The sequence below is a fragment of the Pogoniulus pusillus genome, chromosome 23 (assembly GCF_015220805.1).
Source record: "Pogoniulus pusillus isolate bPogPus1 chromosome 23, bPogPus1.pri, whole genome shotgun sequence".
In the NCBI taxonomy this organism is placed as follows: domain Eukaryota; kingdom Metazoa; phylum Chordata; class Aves; order Piciformes; family Lybiidae; genus Pogoniulus; species Pogoniulus pusillus.
Window position 1 is genome coordinate 9,396,482 of NC_087286.1, and position 16,762 is coordinate 9,413,243.

The 16,762-nt window shown below is 40.4% G+C and overlaps 1 protein-coding gene across 4 annotated transcripts in view; it reads right to left on the minus strand.

Moving 5' to 3' along the window:
* Positions 1 to 16,762, minus strand: part of MLLT10 (MLLT10 histone lysine methyltransferase DOT1L cofactor) — a 124,672-nt gene that overhangs the window by 92,145 nt on the left and 15,765 nt on the right. For all 4 annotated transcript variants that reach the window (XM_064162520.1, XM_064162523.1, XM_064162521.1 and 1 more), the window contains 2 exons: positions 14,620 to 14,674; positions 3,360 to 3,469 (listed from right to left, as the gene is read on the minus strand). In XM_064162520.1, the coding sequence (XP_064018590.1) occupies positions 3,360 to 3,469; positions 14,620 to 14,674 (165 nt within the window). The remainder of the gene's footprint in view (positions 1 to 3,359; positions 3,470 to 14,619; positions 14,675 to 16,762) is intronic.

Consider the following 16,762-nt stretch of genomic DNA (forward strand, 5'->3'; position numbering starts at 1 on the left):
ATGATTCCCTTTAGTAAGGACATGGAGTCTGTTTTTCAGCACCACATACTGCACTTAGGGGCTGTGTTTCAGGGCTCTTTAAACCAAATCACACTCAAGTAACTGTAAACAGCAAAAGACCATCTACATTAAGAACAGGTTGAAGCACAATACGGTGGACTGCCTACCCACTTTAACAAGGTCAGTGAGTTTCTATCCCCCCTTCAATAGTAATGGTAAGGATTAAACCCGATTCCTTCTCTTTCACATGAAACAGTACCAAAAACAGGTTCATCTTCCTTTTACAACACAGACAGAAAATTGTCTCTAAAGCTAAGATTCTCATACTTCTACCTTAATACAGGAAACTCCACTGATACTTCTCTTCATTTTCAAGACTACAGCATAAACTCTGTCTTATGGTCATTTCATTGCCCTGTATTTTTCCCCAAATCCATACTACATGCATCTAGCCACACAAGATTATTTATTTAGGAATTCATAGGAAATAAAAATCTTTCTTAAAATCACCCCATTTTAACCCACGTTGACAAACAGAACGAAATTAGCACTAAGGCTCTCTGAAAAGAAGATGACCAAATTCATTGTTTCACCATTACACATCTACATTTGTTCACAACACATAACAAATGTTTTTAGACCCATTTGTCATATGTGCTTGTCAAAAAAAACCCCAACATTCTTCCCATTGCTTCTCAAACTGGTCAAGTCAAACACTTTACAAAGCTTCTCATTTAAAAGATGTAATGTAAATGTGAATTTTATATATATATACTGAATAGCAAGGGAGGTGGAGGGGAGATCTTACACCAGCATCCCAGTACCTGAAAGGAGTTCGCAAGCAAGCTGAGGAGGGATTTCTTACAAAAGATGAGGGGGAAAATAGATTGAAGCTTGAGGACAGCGGATTTAGACCGGAATTCAAGAATTTTTTTACAGTGAGAATGGCAAGACACTGGAACAAGCTGCCCAGGGAGGTTGTGGAGGCTCTCTCCATGGAGGTGCTCAACCTGGTCTAGTGGGAGGTGTCCCTGCCCATGGCAGGGGGTTGGAACTGGATGAGATCTTTAAGGTCCCTTCTAACCCAAACCATTCCATCAATCAATGAAAGTATGAAAATGTTGCAGTCTACCTAAAAATGGCATTAGCAGTTGGACTGGTTTGGGTGGACTGCTCCTAAGTAGCCCATTCTGGAACTGGTGACAGTTTAGCTACAGCAGAATCAAACTCGGTACTGATTACAGATTGATCAAGACTATTTGAAGAGTGCCCTGTCAATGATTGTCTCTTAAATTCTCTGTTATTAAAACTAAGCTGCTTTTGGCAACCAAGCGACACTGGCTTCAGGTTTGCTGCAGCAACTGCACTATAGGCATTTCTTTGGTGCCCCTGAATCCACAAGTGCTACCTCCCTGAACCAAACAGCCCAAATAAAGACAGCAAGAAATGAGCTCTGTAAAAGGAGGAAACAAAATATAATAAAACCCCAACAAAACAAGACCAAAAAAAGTTACTTTGCAGGCTAGGAGCGTAACCCCAAACCTTGGAATTTCTGATATAGGTCTCATTATATTTTACAACACACTGTAGTGGCCTCTATGAAAGTAGTTTTAGGCTGTTAACACAAAAAAAAGCCTGAATCACAACTAAACCCATAGAAAACTAAGAGCTAGCCAACATCAGAACTCTATTTACATGATCTGTATGGCATCACTGACTATCTAGCAAGCAGGAAAAAAACAAAAGATCATAGCAACTACAGACCAACAGAATGCAATTGGGATTTTAACAGTAAAAAAAATCATTTCAGATCATATAGTTAGAACACAAACAGCTCAAGACAGGAGTAATTTCAGTTGTTATAAAATGGAATTAAAGACTGAAGCCAGAGACCAACAATGGACTTTGTGAATGATGTTAAAAGCACAAGCTGTCTCTGAGGTTACAGGGATTTATTCATTCAGTATCAATCATCATCAGTGGGTATGGAGCAAGATAAACCAAAATCCAAAGTGTTTTGGGACACTTTTGAAGTGCATTAGGAAGAAGCACTACCAATAAAAAAAAAAAATCATGACTACTACTTGAGGAAAACTGAGAAAACAGATGTGCTGTTGGCCCAGAGTTGAGAAGAGGAAACAAACTCATCTGCTGCAGCAAATCTGCACTGCTTTGTGTCCAAGCACAAAGATTTTATTAGCTCTGCACTTAATCCAATTGTTGCATGTTCTTGCCAATGCAAAAGGAAGCCAGTAGTGAGCAGCCAATATAGATGCTCAGGTAGCACATAATGAGAAAGCATGAGAGAACTCCAAGTCACACTTCTGGCTTTGTCAGATGCACTAGGGAGTAAAATAGGGAAAAGAAATTGACAGAAAACGGGGAGAATGTGAAATAGAGAAGGAAAAGACCAAAACTTAAAAAAAAAAGAAAGAAACTGAGGGGGAACTGTGAAGATCAGAGGTATAAACCTGGGGGGAAAACAAAACTGAGAGGTCACAGAGACAATATGAAAAACACAAGAGAATGCCATTTCTCCTTTCTATCAGTCTATCCCTCTTTTACTCCAGTAGCCACAAAACATCATTAAGTCACTTTAAAGAAGTAAACCAGAGCTAAAAAATACCACAATAAAAATACATAGTAATAAAAATACAAAGTTGGCTTCCTACAGAAGAGAAAATCCAAAGGAGGATGTAGTCAAGTCTAGTGAGAAGAGGTAGCACAAGTGAAGCAAGGAGACCAATGTCGTTATCAATGCAGAACATTCACAAGTTACTACGATATTCTTGGTTGTTTTAAATGAAGTCTCACCACACTACAAAACATTCCATCTCACTGGCCCTTATTTAGAGACAGCTCTTCCAGATGCAAATCCCACTGAAGTGCATACTGTTTACAAAGGCACAAGTCTACAAGCCAATGTATTAGCACAGATTTTCTTCCCAAAAGAGATGTTTATGATTGCATTTATGTTCAGATCAATACTTAAACCAGGAGGACTCAGAAGTAATTAATAATAACATTGCAAATAAGCTGCAGTAATATTTTAACCTGTGGGAAGTATTTCACACTGCTTTCCAAATAAACTCTTACTTGAAGATCATGAGTCTTTTAATTAACAAAACAGTCCCAAATCTGTAAAAGACTAAAGAGACAGGGCAGATAACCTTGCAGCTTCATTTCGTGCTACAGCTTCCTTAACCCTGGAGTTTGTCAGAAAGTCACAGCAGAAGACACACAGCATTACTGCATACACGTATGAAACAAAGAGCATGCCAAGAGGTGCAGGTTTAGATGGTGAAAGCTCAGGAGCTGTAAAACAAACACATCAGACACAAAGAGACAGATAATTATACCTTGTTGTACCGATCGTGAGGAACAGACTGCAACACGATAGGTTCCATTGTAGAAACGTTTGCAAACTGCACCTCGGGAATGTACAGAGCACAAACCACATGAGCCCAACCTACAACAAAGTTATAATTGCATTTAATTGGGATGTTTGATGAAAGCTCAAAGGACATGTCAATTATAGCACCAAGAAACTTCCACAACAGCTATTTTGTTCAAAGTATTACAGACAGAAGTTACTTAAATCATGTTTATATTTCATTTCCTATTAGCCCAAGTTTAGATGAGCTGTAACACGTTTTTAACTTCATTCAGTGGATAATTTACATGAGCAATACTCAATGAAATCCAAACATTAACAATTTATACAAACAGTGACAGGGAAACAGAAAACCAGGTTACTTCTTTACATTTCTTGGATTAACACAGTCATCATGTCACAGCTATGAAAACTCCTGCAGGAGGGAAATGTTACCTGCACAAACCAGTATTCCTGCAAGGTCTCTAATTTTATTTTAACAAAGTAATTCTAGTTTGACCAGACTCCTGTTTTTCCTTCCCTACACACACACAAACATCCTCTCTGTCAAACCTCTCCTCTTCCTTCTTGAAAAGCGTGGCCAACTCATTTTCTCTTAGGAATGTCAACTCCTGTACCCAGTCCTAACTCATTAACTTGGAATCATCAATAACTCCTTAGTTACTTACCACATGGTGCTTTAACAACATTTCAAGGAATAAACATTCCTAACTGTCTGGCATTAGGTTGGATGGGGGGGAGACACCAGTTGAGGAAGAGATCTACTCCTTTTAGGCTTTTTTCAATACTAAGAAACTCAGAGCTGTTGGTTTATCTCAGTTCAGGACAGTTTGCCATAGCTTTACATTCAGCAGAAGCTGCTACAGAGCTAAGACAACATATTAATATAGTGACACCAGTAACAGGATTACCAGAGGACTATCACATATTACAGACCTACCTCATTTGAAAGTGAATTTGGTTTGCTAAGCATTTATCATGACTTCTGTTCTTCCCCAACAGGAAAACTGAAGTCATTTGTCATAAGATCTTCAGTACACCTTGAAAATAACTGTGCTTTAGATGTGCTTTCCTCCTATCTGGTCTTAATTGCATGCAAATATTAAGGACATTCAGATAATCTATCAGATTAGGTAAATAAATTGCATTTGTGCAAAGGCATCCTATACTGAAAAACAACCACCACCATCACCACCATACACAATACCCACCATCCTGAAGACCATTTTGAGTTTGGTTTTCATCTCGGATTTTCTCTTTTAACAACACTAAGCTACTTCATATTCAGTAATTTCTTTGTCCACCTATATTCTGATTCTTAAACTAAGATAAAGTTGCACTTACAGTAATAGTGTAAGGCTCTAGAAAAGTATTTGGTCTCTGGAATTGCACACATACTTTTTAATTCCTTTCTTAAAAGCACAAATCTTTCCTGGCTGTTTCCAACCAATTGGTGTGTCCCCTCCCCACTTACTAAATGAGTAGTTACAAATCATGTAGAAAAAGAAAAGCACATACCCAATCAGCATAACACTGTCATTTTAGTACTTCCTCTGCAACTAAATACAGTATTCTGTGCTGCTTCAGCACTTTCTTCACAAAGAGTTTGGAGAATCATTCCACATAGAAAAAGTATGAGACTAATAAAAGAGTAGGGAAAAGAAAGAAGAAACTGCTAGCTTGAGCTGCTTTTAAAATAGCTCTAACAGACCATTTTAAAGTTATCATTAACAGATTGGAAAGAAAAATACTGTAAAAACCACAGCCTTTTTTTGTTCTCTCCTCTGCTTGAAATATCTTCAAGGAGTAAGTGCTTATAAGGCCTTTTCTAAGAGCTGCAAGTTGCCCTAAGCCAAAATCGCCTTCCTAAAGACAGATAGCTAAATGTAAACATGAGTTGATGGTGAAAATTTATCTTCCAATCTCCTCTCAAAACTTAACTCCAACAGAAACACCTTTCAGCTAATAAAATCATTAAAGCGGTAGGAAAGTGACATTAAAACTTTGAAAACAAATCCTCTTCAGTTAGTTACACAAACAGGTATCAAAGGCTTTTCCTTCAAATGTAATTAAGCCTATGCTCCAGCTACAGGAATTCATAATAAAAAAGCATTCTGTAATACACAAAATATGCAGCACCCTTCTATTACCACTGCCAAATGCTTACTACATCATGGAAGATGCCTGGTCTAGTGGGAGGTCTCCCTGTCCATGGCAAGAGGTTGGAACCAGATGATCTTTAAGGTCCCTTCCAGAATCCATCTTTGTGATATTCAATCACAGAACTTTAGAGGTTGGAAGGAACCTCCAGAGATCAAGTCCAATCTCCCTGCCAAAGCAGCATCACCCAGGGTAGTTCACACAGGAACACATCCAGGTGGGTTTGGAAAGTCTCCAGAGAAGGAGACTCCACAATCTCGCTGGGCAGCCTGTTCCAGGGCTGTCACCTTCACTGTAAAGAAATTTCTCCTCATGTTGAGATGAAACTTTCCATGTTTCAATTTGTAGCCATTGCTCCTTGTCCTATCACTGCTGACCAGTGAAAAGAGATTGGCCCCAGCTACTTGACACCCACCCCTCAGATATTTGTACACACTGATCAGATCTCCTCTCAATCTTTTCCTCTCTACAATAAACAGCTCCAGGTTTCTCAGTCTCTCTTAGTAAAGGAGATGCTCAAGTCCTCCAGTCATCCTCCTGGCTCTTCGCTGGACTGCCTCCAGCAGGTCCCTGTCTCTCTTGAACTGGGGAGCCCAAAACTGGACACAGTATTCCAGGGCAGACAGAAGGGGAGAAGAACTTTCCTGGACCTGGTGGCCACACTCTTCTTGATGCCCCCAGGATGCCATGGGCTCTCTTGGCCACAAGGGCACATTGCTGGCCCATTGGGTAATTATTTCAGCAGCACCTACAGAGCCTTTTTTCTCTCCCCACAAACACTCCTACCATTAAATTCAGTCCTTCTGAACTCTCCAATTGTTTGTGTGAAAAATTATGTTACAAAACTCCAGTAGCACTGCTTTACACATCCAATTCTGTTTAAAACATCCTCACTCGTTTCTGCTGTAACTGAAATTATTTTATTACCATTCCTTTTCACCCAAAACACAGCACCAAAATCACAACAGGACACTGACTCTGTTCTCCAAAGTTAGCCAAGAACACATGCTGGTTTTCAGCTCACTTCTGTCCCAAATGAGTTCATTAAGCCCATCTGTGCAGCCCATATTCTGCACTATTTAAATCAGTGATAAGCTACCATTCGCTTGGGCTGTGCATGATTTGCATTCACACAACTGCCCACAGATTTATTCCTCTTGTTTAATTTTACCTAGAAAATGTGCATTAGTTGCTAGCTGACTATTCCCACTGAACTAATACTCCATTTACCTTTGCTTTCAGCTCCCTTTCAGGATAACTTTTGAGGGGAGAACCACCACATTTTTTTGCAAATGCAGATACCAGCATCTTGCAAAATGTTCTTGCAGTTTTCCATATTCTCATGACTTTTTTGTTGTTGCTGTTTTCCTTATTTTCTAATCTCTGAGAAGGTGGCACACATGCTTTCTAAATAATATTTTTGCTAGATGGCAATGCCTGGCTTGCTTATTTTAAAATAAAGTTTGGCTTTAGGTGAATAATAAGAAATTAAGAAATGCGACCCAGAACACCCATTGAGTTTGATTGTTTCTGTGCATTGTCAAGTTCTTAGCAGAACTGCTTTTTCTGAAACTGCTGACAGAAAAATCATAGAATGGGTTGGGCTGGAAGGGATTTTAAATATCATATAGTTCCAAGCCCCTGCCATGGGCAGGGACACCTTCCACTAGATCAAGTTACTCAAGGCCTTGCCCCGACTCGAGGGTACCATGGACTAAAGCCTCTTCTGCTTTAAACAATCCAACATGTAACAATAATCAATGTCTCCCAAACAGAAACTGTAAAAATCATAGAATCAACCAGGTTGGAAGAGACCTCCAAGATCATCCAGTCCAACCTATCACCCAGACCTATCCAGTCAACTAGACCATGGCACTAAGTGCCTTATCAGGGTTTGTTTATTAGAAGATTGGATGGATCTGCTATTAGAAGACTGAAACCCTGAAAGGGTTCTCAGCCACCAGCAAAGGCTGCCCAGGGAGGTGGCTGAATTCGCATCCCTGGAGGTATTTTGAAGAGGCAAAGACATGGTGCTGAGGGACACAGTTCAGCCTTGACAGAGTTAGAGAATGGTTGGACTCAAATCACCTTAAAGGCCTTGCCCAACCAAAGATATTCTACGATTCTATAATTATTTATCACAAACAACTTATTGGTGATAGCCCAATTAAAACAAAAAATATCTACTTCAAGTGCACTTTCAAGGCCAAGAACATTGGTAAATGCTGTCTATCTTTCAAAAAAAAATTTAAAAAATTCACTGTGTTTTCTAAGATGATATCACACAAGTACAGCAAAGCCACTTGCCTTTGAAGAGATCTTAAGAAACAACTTCAACCACCATTAAAACAACATCAAAACTGCATAGAAACCAACTCCAAGATCTACTTTGATATACAAAAATAATGAAAAAAAAAAGTTACTCAATATCAGAAATTGGATGTTCATGCTGTAAAGCCTTCAAAGTTTAAATGTATCATATGAAACCTCCAACTTTCCACCAGATTCCTCTTGCATTTTGAGTTATCCTTCAGAACACCAGACTACAGAGTTTAGCTGATTTTTACATTTTGCTGTGGCATACAAAATATTTGATTACCAGCAAAGAATCTATCCAAAGTTTATCAACCTTTCACTCAGACTTTTTTCAAGTGCCCAACTAATTTTTAACTCAGTGAAAGCCTAGCAGTACACACTAGGCAGGTGTTATATGAGTATGTGTTGTTCATCAACAGAGGGATAAGTCTCAGGCTCCAGAACCCTAACTGAAAATGAGCTGATCTGCTACCTCAGTGCAACAGAGAAATGGTAAATCCCTACAATTTCAGCATCAGCAAGCACACAACTGTTACCAACAAAGAACTCTTTAACTAGAAGCAAACTCAACCAAGAGTACTCTAAAATTAACAGGGAAAACCCACGAAGAACATAATACATTATGTAGCTAGCTGATTTTTGCCTTTACAACTTACTCAAGTGTTCAAAACTTGATTTGCAAGTTGATTCATCAATCACCTTCCAGTGCAAATTCCAAAGCCTTGCTTTTACAACGTTTTATTTCATAATAATACAAACAGCAACATATATATAATCCATCTACCATCCAAATCAAGAGAAGCTCACTGTGGTGAAGGGCCTTGAACACAGGTTTTATGAGAGATGGCTGAGGGAACTGGGGTTGTTTAATTTGGAGGAGGCTGAGAAGAGACTTATCACCCTCTAGAACTACCACAAGTGAGGTTGGAGTAAGGCCAGAGTCAGAATTCTTCTCATCTCACATGCAACAAGTGACAGGACAAGAGGAAACAGCCTCAAGTTCTGCCAAGGGAAGTTCAGGTTGGATATCACAAAAAAAATTCTTCACAGAAAGGGTTCTCAGGCACTGGAATGGGCTGCCCAGAAAGGCGGTGGAGTTATCATCCCTGGAGGTATTTAAAAGCCCATGGATGTAGTGTAGTAGATATGATTTAGTAGTAGTGGCAGGATGGTGAGCTCTAGACAAGCAGTTAGACTTGATCTCAAAGGTCTCTTCCATCCCAAACAGATCTAGAATTCCATTATTATAGCTTGTGCACTAACAGGCACTACCTCAGCTCTATGTCATAGAAAATCAGTTTTGAAGCTGTGCTGCAGAGCAGTAGCAAACTGTAGAGGCAGAATCACCAAATCACATCAAGATCAAATCACAGAGCCCATCTGGTCCCACAGGAGATCTCTGGGATGTCATCACCATCACCTAACCATGCACCAATTACCACAGAAGTACCCAGCTGTTCTGCTTGGAAAAGATCCTCAAGATCACTGTGCCAAACTACCACCTAACTCTACCAAGGCCACATCCCATATGACATCACACTATCCACATTCTCAGATGTTAATATCAGAAAACTCAGCAGAACTGAGGGTGAGGGCTGCTGACTCAAATAACAACAGCAATAAGAAACCCAGTACAGTGTTTTTATAGACTTGGGAGATACTGACACTAACCCAGGGATGAGAAGAGGGCCTGGACCAGGACATAAAACCACTGCATTGTTAGCTGGCCTTTTCCCAAGCAGCTGCATGAAAAGTAGTCTTCTCGGGAAGTCACACAAAGAATGCTGTCAGACAGCATTCTTGATCATCATCCACTGGAGTCAGATTTCAAAGTGCCAACTTGCACAGCAGAATTGAGCCTTTTAGGCCTAGGAAAATTGTGCACAAAGGTTACTGTAAGAAAACCATCTGAATGAGAGATGCACAACGTTGGATACAGCTGATCAATCTGCTTACCAAACAGACTGCATACTCCATAGAATGAGATCATAAAGGAATTTAGATTCAAGAAGCAGTCAGTTCAAATGCTCGGGGCTTTATTGCCTACCCATTATGAAAAATCCAAAAGGAAATCACTGCAATGGTTAAGGAAACATTCAGGAATGAAAAAGGCCCAAACCAGTCCCAGGCATCTTGAAAACACTTGCTCACTTGCTGCTCTTCTCTTTTGCAAAAAGAAAGTAAGTACTTATACTTTGTTCAACTACTAATCCACATGCAGAGCAAAGAGCTAGTTACATCTCTTTTTCAGTAGCATTCTTGCACCTAAGACAGAAAATCAATAAGTAACTCTTGTCTATAGATCAGGGGTTTCACATTTTAAAAAACATTTAGACTGTCCTGTGTTTAACACCACAGTGAGGGCCATAAATGAACACCAATACCAAACTGAGCAAGGAATTCTGTTAACAAATATAGTCAGAGAGTAAAGTTCTTTTTTCAGCTCAGTCCTAGTTTTCTACTTTCAGCACCAATGGGGGGAAGGGGCAAAGAGGGGGAAGGGGCAAAGAGGGGACCAGAAAGAGGAAAGGAGAAAGAAAAAGTAAAAAAGGGAACAGAAGTAAATAACCTAACATAATTTCTAAACCTGCTGTCTGTGAACATTGAATAAGTCCTAATGTTTCTGTACAAACTAATTCCACAGTGTCCACATATAGGGAATACTATTTTTTGTCCTTAACCACAGTTGTACTTTGCAGATATCCATGCACCAAAACACCTTCAAAGCATACTTCTAAAATTTCTCTCATTCTGATCATATCTAAGCTATGTCTCACTACTCTTTAATTAATTAATCAACTGTGCATAATCCTTAGCACAGATAATCCACTGACAACTAAGCTGCATCAAGACTCTGACAAGGGAAAGCACAGGAGGGACACAGAAGGACAACAGGACATATTCTGCACAAATCTACAGAAAATTTTCTCTTTGGGCTCACTGCAGGTTCTAATTATAACAGCAGCAGCCATCACCAAATCAAAACCAGGCACTGTGTACTCTCAAGTGTAGCAAAACAAGTTAGGAGCAACAGAAAAATGCCATTTCCACTTGGCCCTTCACAGGAACTCTTGAGTCCTTCCAGATCCAGACACACTAGCACTTGGTGTAGAATAATCTGTGTGAGTTTCCAACCCTAAGCGGAATGTTATCACAACACTAAGAAACACTTTGCTAACAGAGTCACTATTACCTAGGATAATTGAACTTCCCCTATCACACTCCACTTCCAACAACCCAAATAGTGACAATTTATCTACATCTGTAAAAATATTTAATGCATCAAAAATGTAAACTACTCCTATCTGTGGTCAGCCGAAGATGAGCCACTTTGTGATCAGGCAACCAAGAAGGCCACCAACATCCTGGCCTGTATCACAAAGGGCATGACCAGCAGAAGTCAGAAAGTGACTGTTTCCCTGTACTCAGCACTGGTGAGGCCACATCTTGAGTACTGGGTTCACTTTGGGCACCTCACTCCAAGGAAGACATTGAAGTGAAGGGCAACAAAGCTGGGGAAGGGTCTGCCGAACAGGGCTGGTGAGGAACAGCTGAGGGAACTGGGGTTGTTTGGGCTGGAGAAGAGGAGGCTGGAGGGACATCTCATTGCTCTCTAGAACTCTCTGAAAGGAGGTTGGAAGCAAGTTGGGGTTGGTCTCCTCTTCCTAGTAACAAGTGATAGGACAAGTGATAATAGCTTCAGGTTGCCCCACGGTAGGCTTAGAATGGAGATTAGAAGAACCTTCTTCACTGTAAGAGTTCTCAACAACTAGAACAGGCTCCCCAGGAAGGTAGTTGAATCCCCATCCCTGAAGGTGTTGGGAAAAGGGAGAGATATGGTGCTGGAGGACATAGTTTAGCACCAGCAATGGCCAAGTTCAATAATGGTTGGGATTGATTATTTTAAAGGTCTTTTCTAACCAAAATCATTCTGTGATTTTATGATTCTATTCTATTGTCAAACAAATGTAACAAACAATGCACTCAATTTAAAGATCATTCTCCACGCAAAAGCCTTGCTAAAAATCAATGTTTGTTCCAGTTCCTGGATCTGTCCTAGTTTTAAGGTAGCCTGAATGTTCAAGCTGGTGAAAATATTCTGTATCAAAGAGAGAAAACACTGTATGAAAAAATGGTAACCCATACTTACACCAGTACTCAGTGTCAGGGAACACTAAACCACATTGTAAGTATTCTGCAGTCTGGAGATTCCATGGAATCCCATCCAGTAGATGTGTCTGTCTAAAATGTCACATTCAGCTCTGGATTAAGTATTATTTGGAAGATATACAGGGAAGGGGAAAAGCAACAATCACTTTCCCGTAGAAGAAATGCCTGGTCAGCCTGGGCTTCAGGTTCCTGCCAGCCCTGACAATTCTAAGGTTTTGTGATTACATATTACAGAGTTCTACAAAGCCAGAAGAGGTACTGGAAAGGTGAACACAAAGTAGCCACTGTTAGTCACTTCCTGTCACTTAGCTAGTACCACACTGCATCAAATAAAACCATGAGTTAACAGGTCCAAAACAAACCAGCATACATCTTGACTACAAAATGCTTTGCCACACAATGTTACAGGCACTAAACCTTGACATAGAAGTGGACTCATTCATAGTATGGTGGACTCTTCTTCTATTAAACACAAAAATACCATCATCTCTGGTTCAAGAAATCCAAAGCATAAATACTTGTAGACCTGGAAATTATCCTGAGGAGACACATAAGAATCTTCCAAGGAATTTAGTTGGTACTGATAAAGACAAGGCCAAATGTTTGGCCTCCATGATATGCTCTTCTCCTCTTACTGTATCTGGCTGACACATTTAAGTTCTAAGATCCACAAGAGTACTGCTCAAAGAATGCTGTGTTCATGGTATCACTGAAAACTCGAATTCTATATTTGCCACAGACATTACTGAAGAACCTAAGGTTGATGCTCAGCAAGTGTACTAATAAGCAGGTCTAAGGTACTGAGATGCCTCCAAGCAGAAGCATAAAACCTAAAAACAAATCTAAAGTGCTGATCTCCAGAAAGTTAGATAAGCAGGAACACAGCAGTGAAAGGAGGAGGAGGAAGAATGCACACAATGGAACTTTGCATCACTTGGGGGGACAAGGGGAGGGATAGAAAAGAAAGACATATAAACACAATCACACCATACAGCACCATCACTACTCTGCCCAGAGTAGTCTCTGGAGTCATTCCAACCCTGCCTGGATACTGTGCTGTGCAACCTGCTCTGGGTGAACCTTCTCTGGTGGAGGGGGGGCTGGACTCAATCTTTAGAGGTCTCTTCCAAGCCCTACCATTCTGTGATTGCATCAGTGTGATATTCTAGTAAGTCACACTTCAAAACACAAGTTTGATTCCCATACTATTTTATCAAATATACCTTATAGTGCTCCACAGCTCTTAAAAACAAGACAACACCATCACAGAAGAGCTGAAAGATCAGGTTGCTCTCAGTCACAGCTGTGCAGCTGACCTAGGACAGCTGATATACAGGCTGCTGCTAAAGGAACAGTCATGGCTATTGCACAGAATCACCATCAGCATCCTCAGCTAGGGCACAGAACTGATTTCATTCAGCAGAAAATGAATCCAGGAAGAAAAACGTTTTAAATGCTAGTTGCATCACAAAGGAGGAGTAAGCAACACATAGCAGGACCCTCTCTGCAGTAACAGTGCCTTAATGAAGGGTAATGAAACTGTGGGACCCTATAGTAAAAGCTCAGTGAGTAAAACCCCACTCCCAGAGGACACTGTGTTCACTATCAGGTTTGAGATAGCAGACGCTGGAATGGTGGACACTGTGGTCCAAGCACAGACAAGGGAAGGGTTGCTCAGCACAGATACGAGTAAGCTCTGTGCTCCTGCATTTCAACTGCAACAGAAATAGCAAAAGCTTCTGCAACATCAAGCCAAGACAGAAATTGGAATATTACCTACATGGCATAAAGCCTCCACAATACAACTGACAGACTGTCCAAATGAAATCCAGAATCCTGATCTTATTTTCTCCTCTCAAAAGAGAAAGGGCTCAGTATCAAAATGACCATGTTATTTACAGATAGATGATGGACAGGAATTTAGAAGCACCTAGTAAAGAAAGAAGGAATTCCAAAAGTGATTGAGAAGTTAATTGGAATTTTTTCCCTCCTATCACCCAGCTATTAGTATAAACATACTCAAGACAAGAGATTCAGTGGAGACTCTGTGGAGCAGTTCTGCTGAGCAGGAGGACCGATGATAACTTGAATGATGAAATTAGAAAGAAGCAAAGGACAGGTAATCACTATAGCAACTTTCCAGCTTTAAGTTCTTTGTTACAGAAGCCATTAGCAAATCAGGCATGACAGAGCTGTCCTCTGAAAGTGCAGTGGTGCATTCAGTCAGAGCTACAGGCAGAAAAGTTCCACTTTTCTCCATGAAAGGGGCACTTTCAACAATTTTCTATAAATGTGGAAATTCCAACTCACACTAAATTTATCTTTTTTAATCATTAAAATCTTCTGTTGATTTACTCCTTCATTGCAACTTTTTTCCCTAAAAATAAAGCCTAATGACTGATGTTCCCAAACTGAATTCACCCTAAACTAAACAAATAAAACTTACAGTGAAGTAGTTCTCCCTACCCACATCAGCCACTCTCTTCATTTAAGGCCCCTATAATTATTTTCTTTCAGAGACTTAATTTCCCTTATAGAAAAATAAGAGAGTTCACCAAAAAAGTAAGAATAAAACTTACCCCCATTATCTGTTCTCTTTAAAGCACCATCCTTATGAGGGCATAATTCACATCTCTAGGGAAAAAAAAAAGGCAAAAATAAAATAAAAAAAATGGAATGATCACATGAGCATTGAGAAAGAAACCACACACATCAAAACTGTTAGCTGACATTAAGGAGCAACCATTCTTTGTAAGCTAATGGATGTTTTCCCTTAACCTTTACTTGAACATTAATGGTGGTTTGCCACAAACAAAGGTTTCTCCTGAAGGTCCTGAAACTGTGAGATACAGAAATATTTAAGCTACTTGCAGTTCTATCACCAAGTCCAGTAAGTGAAAGGAAACTATGGGAGGACTGCAGACAGACTTTTCATAAGGGTGTTTAAGCAACAGGACAAGGAGGAATGGTTTGAAGCTGAGGGAAAGCAGGGTTAGAGTGGATCTTAGGAAGAAGTTCTTCAGTGTAAGGGTGGTGAGAACAGGTTGCCCAAAGAGTTTGTGAATGCCCCTGCCAGAGGTGTTCAAGGACTGGTTGGATGGAGGCCTTGAGTAATCAAGCCTAGTTGAGAGGCACCAAGGTTGAAGTAGATGATCACTAAAGTCCCTTTCAACTTAAGCCATTCTATGATTCTACAGTTTCAGACCTTGGAATTCTGAAGACAAACCTCCAAAAACTATAGAATGGCATAGACTAGCTTGGTAAGGAATGTGAGTGCAGTTCAAAGACTCCCTGCTGTGCTACCTCAGCCTAGGATCTCTGCATTTACCAAAGCGGTCAGTCACAAAGGCATGCCATGGATATCACTAGCATACTGCACACACCATGGCTGACCTCATAGTCTCTGCTGACTGTCACCCCAAAATCAATCTCATTTTCTGTCCTGGAAAAAGAAGGTCAGAAGGTGACACAACCCTGAAATTCCCCAAGGCTGCAAGTCTGGAAACGTGAAGTTTGACCTCACTTTCTTTTGACAAGGGCCAGGCTTGCACCAGTACCTTCTTTCTGCTATCACTGCCTTCATCAAGTTCCTAACAGCAAATTTATCTCCAAGTGTCCCATAGCAGTGTGGGCCAATCTCATACCAGTTCAGACTGGGACAGGTTTGACACACATTCCACTTTAACTGCTCCAAATGACATACAAAGGAACATCACAAGTAGAAGTTCTATACCTAGAAGTTTTAATAAGGTGATATTTATGTGATCACAAATCAAGGACAGCTCAGAGCATACCAATCTAACAAGCTTTTTAACAAACTGACCAACAGTCTGATCACCAAATGCAATCTTAACACCTCCTTCAAATGGAGAGGGACATTTGGCATCAGCACAGATCAGCTCTATGTCCCCAAACAGCACTGTGCTCTGTTAACAGCTAACGGACATGTCAGCAGACAAAGGAGCCTATGACGCTTGAAGTACTTCAGAAACAGTTTGCCCAAACTTATTTGAGGAATGAGAAATTCCATTCCTGAAATTCATATGGCTGAAGGACTATCTATTTAGACATCAGGAAGACAATTTTCACGATGAGGATTGTGAGACACTGGAACAGGTTGCCCAGAGGCTGTGGAGGCTCCAAACCTGGAAATGTTCAACGCCAGGCTGGATGGGGCCTTGAGCAACCCAATCTGGCTGGAGGTGTCCTTGCCTGTGGCAAGGAAGTTGTAACTAAATGATCTTTAAGGTCCCTTCCAAGTCAAACCATTCTATGATTCCATTCCTCTTAATCTTTAAGATACATTGTATTAGCAGCAGTGAGGCTTTCATAAATGGCAGAAAAGTTCATCAATTATTTCTGCTCAGTGAATAGGCACAGACAGCTGCACACAGGAAGAACCACCTTTAGGGCTGCTGCTTTTTGTCTTTTGCTTCACTCATTGCTCCCTCACCTTCACTCACTGAAACAAGCAGCAATGTACTCTAAGGCAGCATTAAGTCTATGATGAAATTTAGAGAGAAAATTTGTTAGAAACTTCTGAACCACTCTGTAAGCTGTCTGCAGATGGGGAGCATTACATCACTTTTTAAAAATCAGGATTATAAGGATTTCCTCACCACTGAAATGATCATTTTAAATAAACCCCTGCATATCCAGTATGCATGTGAGCTGCGTCTAAGCGCTGTAAGTAGGTGCTGGGAGGCACCCAGCAGCAGGCTC